At 51.0% G+C, this 7,565-nt stretch overlaps 4 protein-coding genes across 4 annotated transcripts; 2 read left to right on the top strand and 2 right to left on the bottom strand.

The window, feature by feature from the left end:
* Positions 1-1,198, top strand: A1O9_01923 (uncharacterized protein; the record flags this gene model as incomplete). Its single annotated transcript, XM_013407499.1, has 3 exons — positions 1-34; positions 222-276; positions 355-1,198. 3 exons carry the CDS (start codon positions 1-3, stop codon positions 1,196-1,198), a joined length of 933 nt encoding a protein of 310 aa, XP_013262953.1.
* Positions 1,199-1,700: 502 nt separating this feature from the next.
* On the bottom strand, positions 1,701-2,759 carry A1O9_01924 (uncharacterized protein; the record flags this gene model as incomplete). The annotated part of the gene is made up of 1 exon (XM_013407500.1): positions 1,701-2,759. The coding sequence occupies one exon, from the start codon at positions 2,757-2,759 to the stop codon at positions 1,701-1,703; it is 1,059 nt and encodes a 352-aa protein (XP_013262954.1).
* A 332-nt stretch (positions 2,760-3,091) lies between these two features.
* On the bottom strand, positions 3,092-4,999 carry A1O9_01925 (uncharacterized protein; the record flags this gene model as incomplete). Its single annotated transcript, XM_013407501.1, has 1 exon — positions 3,092-4,999. One exon carries the CDS (start codon positions 4,997-4,999, stop codon positions 3,092-3,094), a length of 1,908 nt encoding a protein of 635 aa, XP_013262955.1.
* A 751-nt stretch (positions 5,000-5,750) lies between these two features.
* On the top strand, positions 5,751-6,947 carry A1O9_01926 (phosphatidate cytidylyltransferase; the record flags this gene model as incomplete). The annotated part of the gene is made up of 1 exon (XM_013407502.1): positions 5,751-6,947. The coding sequence occupies one exon, from the start codon at positions 5,751-5,753 to the stop codon at positions 6,945-6,947; it is 1,197 nt and encodes a 398-aa protein (XP_013262956.1).
* Between the last annotated feature and the right edge of the window lie 618 nt (positions 6,948-7,565).

Consider the following 7,565-nt stretch of genomic DNA (forward strand, 5'->3'; position numbering starts at 1 on the left):
ATGTCAGATGTCTTGGTTGAGAATTATATTCCAGGTAAGTTGGACCAAAACGAGGCCCTTTCTAGGCTGGCCCTGCTCTTGATGAGCCTCCTGCCTTTGTCCCCTTTTTCGAAATGTCATTTCATTCGATTAATGATGATGGTGTTCGTGAGACTACTATGCCATTGTTAATCCCCTTGTGTCTGAATCGTCAACTAACATCGCGGTTTACTTATCTCCAGGGGCGTTGAAAAAGTATCAGTTAGACTATGAATCCTTGAAGAAGATCAACCCCAGGTACGAGATCCTCCATGAGACCTCCATAATACCGCGTCGGCAATAATTGAGCTACAGAAACTGATCCCTTAATTCCAGATTAATCTACGCATCAATAACGGGGTACGGGCAAACAGGACCATACTCGAACCGAGCAGGGTACGACGTGATGGTGGAAGCGGAAATGGGACTGATGCACATCACAGGGGAGCGGGATAGATCACCAGTGAAAGTCGGGGTTGCAGTGACAGACCTAACGACAGGACTGTACACCTGCAACGCTATCATGGCGAGCCTGCTCGCACGGCAGAGAACAGGGACGGGCCAACACGTAGACGTGGCACTGGCGGACTGCCAGGTAGCGACACTAGCCAACATTGCAAGCAGCGTGCTGATTAGTGGGGAGCGCGACGGCGGGCGATGGGGCACGGCACACCCATCCATTGTCCCTTACAAGGGCTTCGTGACGGCCGACGGCGACATCATGCTGGGCGGCGGCAACGACCGGCTCTTCGGTGTGATCTGCGACAAGCTGGGGAAGCCTGAGTGGAAAGGAGACCCGCGCTTTGTTACCAACGACGCCCGCGTCCAGAACCGCGCCGTTCTCGAGGACATGATTGAGGCGATTACCAGGACGAAAACTACATCCCAGTGGCTCGAGATCCTCGAGGGCTCAGGAATGCCGTACGCGGCCATCAATGATGTGAAGGATACCCTGGATCATGAGCATGTGCGCGCTCGCGGGATGGTGTCCCAGATTGAGCATCCGTCTTGTGGGCCGATGAGTCTTGTCAGCCCGCCGGTCAAGTACAGTGAGAGCCAGACGGGGATCAGGTCCCCGCCGCCTACACTCGGCCAGCATACGGACACTGTGCTTACGGAAGTCCTTGGGTGGACGGGTGAGGAGGTACAGAGACTGAAGGACCAGGGTGTCATTGCTTGAAAGGAAAGGGGGGCGAGGAGCCAGGAAAGAGAAGAGTGAAGAGTGGAGTTGGGTATTTGTAACTATATCTTGGATATCCATCCTCCAAAGCCCCCCCCCCCCCACCGGACGGCGCATGCGTGTCGGACTCGAGAAGGAAGAATAATACTTATGTTTGAGGGCTGTAGGTATTGGCATCGGCATCGGCAGGTTGGTTTGTGGTTTGTTGAGACCTGCCCCAAAGCATAGAGTGTAGTGTTGTTGAGAGGAAGCGGAGAGGTGATATCATTCATGAGCTGCCTGCTCGACCCATCCACAGCCACCAAGAGAATAAACCGAAGAGAGGTTCTTCCTCGAGAAGACACAACTTATGCACGTGATATTATGATCTTTCTCGCCTCTTTGCTATCCGTACATCAGCCGCATGACCGAGACATCTGTTATTAATTGCTTCCTCTTCGGCATCGCCACATAAAGCGTTCGCCGTTCACGGTTCACAGTTCGCAATTCGCAGTCCACTCATTCACAAACCATCATCGCTGACTCCAACCAATCGACAACTAACGCCCCAAAGCCTCCTGGCATCCTCCTCGTTGTCGGTCCTGCCAGGGACATATCCAGGATCAATGAGGCCCCAGCCCTTGCGCACAGGGACAGCGAGGCCACAATCTTCGAGGTAGAGGCCGCCTCTGGCTTCGAAGCGCTTCGCCACGGCAGCGACGACCGTGGTCGCGGCCCCCTGCTCGGTGGACTTCATGTAGTTCAGCAGCTTCATGATGTTCCGCGCGTAGTACCACGTCACGATCTCCCATGCGCCCGAGTTTTTCTGGAGTCCGCTTCTGATACCGCCCGGATGCACCGCTAGGCCCCAGACGCCGGGCTTGCGGGGGTCTTGAGCGCGGGCGGCCAGCCCGTACCGCCGGGTGATCTCCGATGCCATGTAAACGTTCGCGAGCTTGGACTGCGCATACCCCTTTTCTTTCTCGTAGACGCCGGGCTGTTCGAGATTCAGGTCGGAGAAAACGATTGCAGAGTGTCGGTGTGCGGTGCTGCTGAGCGCGACAACCCGGGATTCGAAGCCGAGTTTAGAACTGCGCTCTAGTGTCGGGAGGAGCATGTGTGTGAGGAGGAAGTGTGCGAGGTGGTTGACTGCAAAATGCTGCTCGAATCCATCTTTCGTCTTGTTGAACGGGACATGGCGGATTCCGGCGTTTGTGATGAGGATGTTGAGCTTGTCTGACTTCGAGAGGAATTCTTTTGCGCACTGGCGGACGGACTCAAGCGAATCAAGGTCCAGCTTCAATAGGTGGACTTTGGGATCGTTGGCCAAGTCTGGCCCGAGGGCTTCGCGGGCTTTGGTGAGGTCGCGGGCTGTGAGGTAGAGCGTGGCTCCGGTTGACTTCAGCGCACGTGCAGTTTCCACACCAAGCCCTGATGAGCAACCGGTGATGAAAATCACTGCATCGGACAGTTTGCCAACCAAACACTCATGCTGGATGATTTGGAAAGCGGTAGGTCGGTCGTCATTTGGGCCCCCGGGTGCTCGATGAGCTGGAGCGTAGGGGTTCTCTGGATCATCCATTTTCTATAGAGAAGTAGTTGTGAGGGTCAAGTTCAAAAGTTGAGAGACAGATGGATGTCCGCCTTGAATAATATCTCCTGGCTTTATACTATTCGATATTTGGGTGCCCATACCCATATTTTTGTTAGGGGTTAAGAGGTCATCCACTTGCCTAAAGACCGCCAAGCCCAAAGCCGTATTGGGGGCCGGGCTGACGAGGCTGACATTTATCTCCGAGTTTTTCCTAGGAATGACAAGATCAATTTGTCTTTGCTCCAAAAATCGAGATTTAGTCAGTGCAAATCCCGCGCCCACGTACAATACCCTGTGGTGTACTTCGAGATCAGGTTCCTTCAGGCAAATCCTTCAAAAACGACGTCATTTTTGCTTTGGCGTTGCTGCTGCTGGATCTGCTGCACCATTTTTGCTGTTTCGGCCTCGTGCTCCTTCTCAGCGTCGGTCATTTTTGAAATTCTTTCATGGTCCCTTCGAGCATTCCTCTTAGAGCGTTTGACCTCCCTGCTTGCTTTGTGTTCAAGTTTCTCCGACCAAGCCAACGTTGTTCCTCGTTTCTTGTGAGATTTCTGTGGATCCTCCTTCATTTGTTGTTTGTTCTCTTCTAAAGCCGCCCGCCTTTGCTTCTCGTGTTGTTTATCTTTGTATGCATAAGAATCCCAGTTGACCTCAGGAGCCGTGTACTTGCTTCTGTCCCAATTTCGGAGTTCTGGCATCTTAGGCATTCTCAAAAGAGCCCATGCCGCCGCATGATCATTCCAATCAATATCAGTCAACCGAAAGATAGAAGACGCTTGATGCTTGGAATAGCTTCTCACCCAACTGACAAAAGCCTTTTGACCCTTATCGTGGATATTTCTATCTTGAAGAACGAGTTTGCGAAAGCTCTCCTCAATTGAAAGGCTGCTTTCTGGCGAAGCTGATATGTCAGGTTCTGTGAGCGGCTCGATCGGAGTTTGTCGAACACTTAGGAAAGATATGTATTCTTCCTCTCTGCCCGGGATCAAAAAGACAACACTTAATCCTTTCCGTCCTGCTCGACCAGCTCGTCCACAACGATGTAAAAATGCTTTAGGATCCGAAGGAGGGTCGATTTGTACCACTAGATCAACAGAGGGGATGTCTAGACCTCTCGCTGCAACATCAGTGGTCAACAGCACCGCCGGAGAAGTAGAGTTGGTAAAACGGACGAAATTTTTTTGTCGCACATTGGTCGGATGCTTTCCATGCAATGGGACAAGAATTGTATCTGCTGGAAGGATGGAAGGAAGCAAGGCTTGAAAATAGTCAACTGCAGCGCAAGTTGATAAATACACAATCGTGCGTAAGGGGGAAGGCTCGAGTCTTGACAATAGATTTGCAAGCGCTGGCAGCTTCTGCGAAGCTGGGGCGAGGGCATATGTCATCTTCAGGCTTGCGGGAGTCCGTTTATCCTCCACTCCATTTACGCCCTTGACCTTGACAGCAATTCTAACTGGATTCCGTAAACCCACCCGAATGATTTGGTCGACCGCTTCGCTTACACTTGCACTGAATAAACCGGTTCGGCGTTGTTTTGGGAGCAGCTTGAGTATCTTGGTCAGGTCATCCTTGAAACCAAGATCGAGTAGCCGGTCAGCTTCATCAAGGACGAGGACCTCAAACGAAGACTGCGGACAATGAACATATGGAGAAGATAGTATCTCAAGTAAGCGCCCCGGTGTTGACACCAGTAAATTTGGTGATATCTTGAGGAATGTACTTAAGTCTTGTGCGGGCGTTGTTGCACCGCCCAAGAGTAATTGCGGCACTATCTTCGGTGTAGATGCTGAGAATGTCTCGGCCTCCGTCTCTTCGTTGGTGACAGCATTCTCAGTGCCCAATGAAGATCTCCGAACAGCAGCGGATGGGCCATGAAAGTCGATTAATGACACAAGCACATTGTGGATCTGAGAAGCCAATTCTCTTGTAGGAGATATTATGATGGCACCAACATGATGCTTCTTGATGGGCTCGTCCAAATGTAGTAGCCGTTCCACGACAGGAATGAGGAATGCCAGCGTCTTTCCACTCCCGGTAACCGCTTCCACCACAACATCCTTATGCGCCATAAAAAGAGGAATGGTTGAGGCTTGTACAGGTGTCATTCGGGAGAAATTCATGGACGACGCAGCGTCAAGGACCCATTTCGAGAGGGGGGGGTTGAGAGAATCCCATGCTCTTGAGGCCGTGTTTTTAGATCTGCTCCTACCTCTGTCGGGAGCCATGGTGATATGTGTCGCTTTTCTCTTGCGCAGAGTGCGACTATGGCGGGGGAAGATGAAGGCCAAAAAAAGTTGTTGCCAGAAATGTGAAGGGCAAACGGCTGACTACTTCACTGTACAGGTCAAATGTTCGGCCGTAGTGCTCAGCTCCATATCAGGCTAGACCAGGAGTCGTTCCAACCGGCAACGAATACATTTGGCGAAATCAAGCGATAGGCAAGATTTCCGCACCTTTCTGGCGGTCAGCCATTTTCTGTCCTTTTTCACTTTCTCTCGCAGGCCCTGGCCCTCTCGCTTTAGGCTGCCGTGCCACTCCGTGCACAATCCACAACAATCCACAACAATCCACAGATACCACTAAGTTCTACGACTGACAGTCAGCAGTGCACAGGCAAGAGACAGAGTTCATCCGAGGCCATCCATCCCTGCAACATGTGCCATCATATCAACTTGAATCTTGACAACTTTCTCAAAAAGCCACTACTCTTCCCCCTTCCACTTTCATCCCACATTTAACACACCGACCATTGATCACTGGTATCACCCGTCGAGTTTTGCAGTTCTCTTTTCTTGAGCTGGCTCATGGCAATGAGAGACAGGATCTGGTCATTGTTGTCTTTCATCATGCAACAATAATCTTCGCCCACCTCTCCACAACTTGACCTTGGTGCGCGTGTGCCACTTCTCACCACCCTCCACCACCGACACACTTCCCGACGTCTTCTCTCACACATCTCGACACACGCACTCCCTGATGTCGTATCCTTACCCAATTCCAGCCACTCCGCGAGTCATTTCTCCTTCTCCCACCCCTTCCGAGGCCTCCGACCGACAGGACTCCTATTTTGCACCAGTCACCAGATCAGCTGCGAAATCCCAGAGACAAAAGTCTCCTCACCAAGAACCTATACACGAAGAGAGAGATGGTTCAGGCTCAGACTCGAGCCTTGAGAAGAGGGCTAGAACGAGGTCAAGAAGCCCAATACTATCTCAAGCTGTTCAAATGAATGGCACCACCAGCAAAAGAAGACGCATGAGCGGCCTCACCTCCAAGAATCCTGTCACAAAATCAGAACCTCTCACAAATGGCGCTGCACTTGTCCCTCAGTCCAATGGACATCTCTCTCCCTACGATCGAGTCAAGAAATCATGGCGAGAATTTTCTCGATCACCCTCCCCACTTGGGCTGATCCCTCTCCACCGGCACTACCGCACGCTCATTCACAAACATGAAATTCCTCGCAAGGTACTGCACGTCTCCATCGGTTTCTTTACATTGCGATTTTACACGCATGGCATTCAAGCAACTGCCATTACACCATGGCTATTGGGAGCATTGGCCATCATTGGGCCGACTGATATCCTACGCCACCACTCCGATCGATTTAACCGGTTCTACATTCGCGTGCTGGGTGCATTGATGCGTGAAACCGAGGTTGAAGGCTACAACGGCGTTATTTGGTATTTGGTTGGCGCGGTCATCGCTCTACAATTTTATCCGAAAGATATTGGAGTCATGTCTATCCTTCTTTTGTCCTGGTGTGATACCGCTGCGAGTACATTCGGCCGACTATACGGTCGCTACACGATTCGGTTGCGTAGAGGAAAGTCTTTGGCTGGATCTCTTGCAGCTTTTGCCACAGGTGCGCTAGTAGCAGCTTTCTTCTGGGGCTGGCTTGCACCGAGAACAGGTCCATTTCCGGACGATCCCGTCAACGGATTCATGTTCCAGAATCGACTGTCCCTACCTTCTCAGGCCAAAGTCTTCCTCGGTTGGGAGGCTAATCAAGGGATGATTGTGGGAAACTTAGCACTCACGATTATGAGCTTGTGCACTGGCCTAATCGCCAGTCTTTCCGAACTGATTGATATGTGGGGATGGGACGACAACCTCACAATTCCTCTATTGAGCAGTGCAGGACTATGGGCGTTTCTGAGAGTCTTTGGATAAAGAGCTCAGACCATGGGGAATTTCATGAGCTCTAGATTATTGCCGCCCCTCCGCGTCTTCTGCATTTTGGGACTCTCTTGAATCGCATTATGGATTTTACAATTATTTGTCTAGGTGCTTTTTGAGCGAGCGAAAGTTCTAATCTTCAATGTCGGGATTTTGACATCGACTAGCTGCGAGGCCCTTCCACTTTGTGAACAGGGTTGCAGTACATGAATACACATAGCTTCTTTTGGTCTGGGTCTTGGGACGGTCACGAACTTGAATGTTATTGAGACGAGTGACTACCTACATAACGTAGCTATGCGTAATAATTACAGCTCCATACTTACCCTTTGCATTTGCTCCCCCCCCTTCAACCGAGAACATTTTCAGTGTTTGTTGTTTGCCCTTAAAAAGTAAAATTAAAAACGAAGAGAAAGCAATAAGTAAACTGGTCACCGAGTCTTGTTTTGCCATCACTGGCTTTGGCTACACACGCCCAAAGACGCAGTGATACAGGTACGAATATGCATGACTGTGCGCCTCTGATCTCAGCATTCTCCCAAGCAACGCACCTGGGGGCCCAGTGAGGCACAATCAGTGACGGAAAAGCGATTTCGGGCAAATCGGAGATCA

The sequence above is a fragment of the Exophiala aquamarina genome (assembly GCF_000709125.1).
Source record: "Exophiala aquamarina CBS 119918 chromosome Unknown aczIA-supercont1.2, whole genome shotgun sequence".
In the NCBI taxonomy this organism is placed as follows: Eukaryota; Fungi; Ascomycota; class Eurotiomycetes; order Chaetothyriales; family Herpotrichiellaceae; genus Exophiala; species Exophiala aquamarina.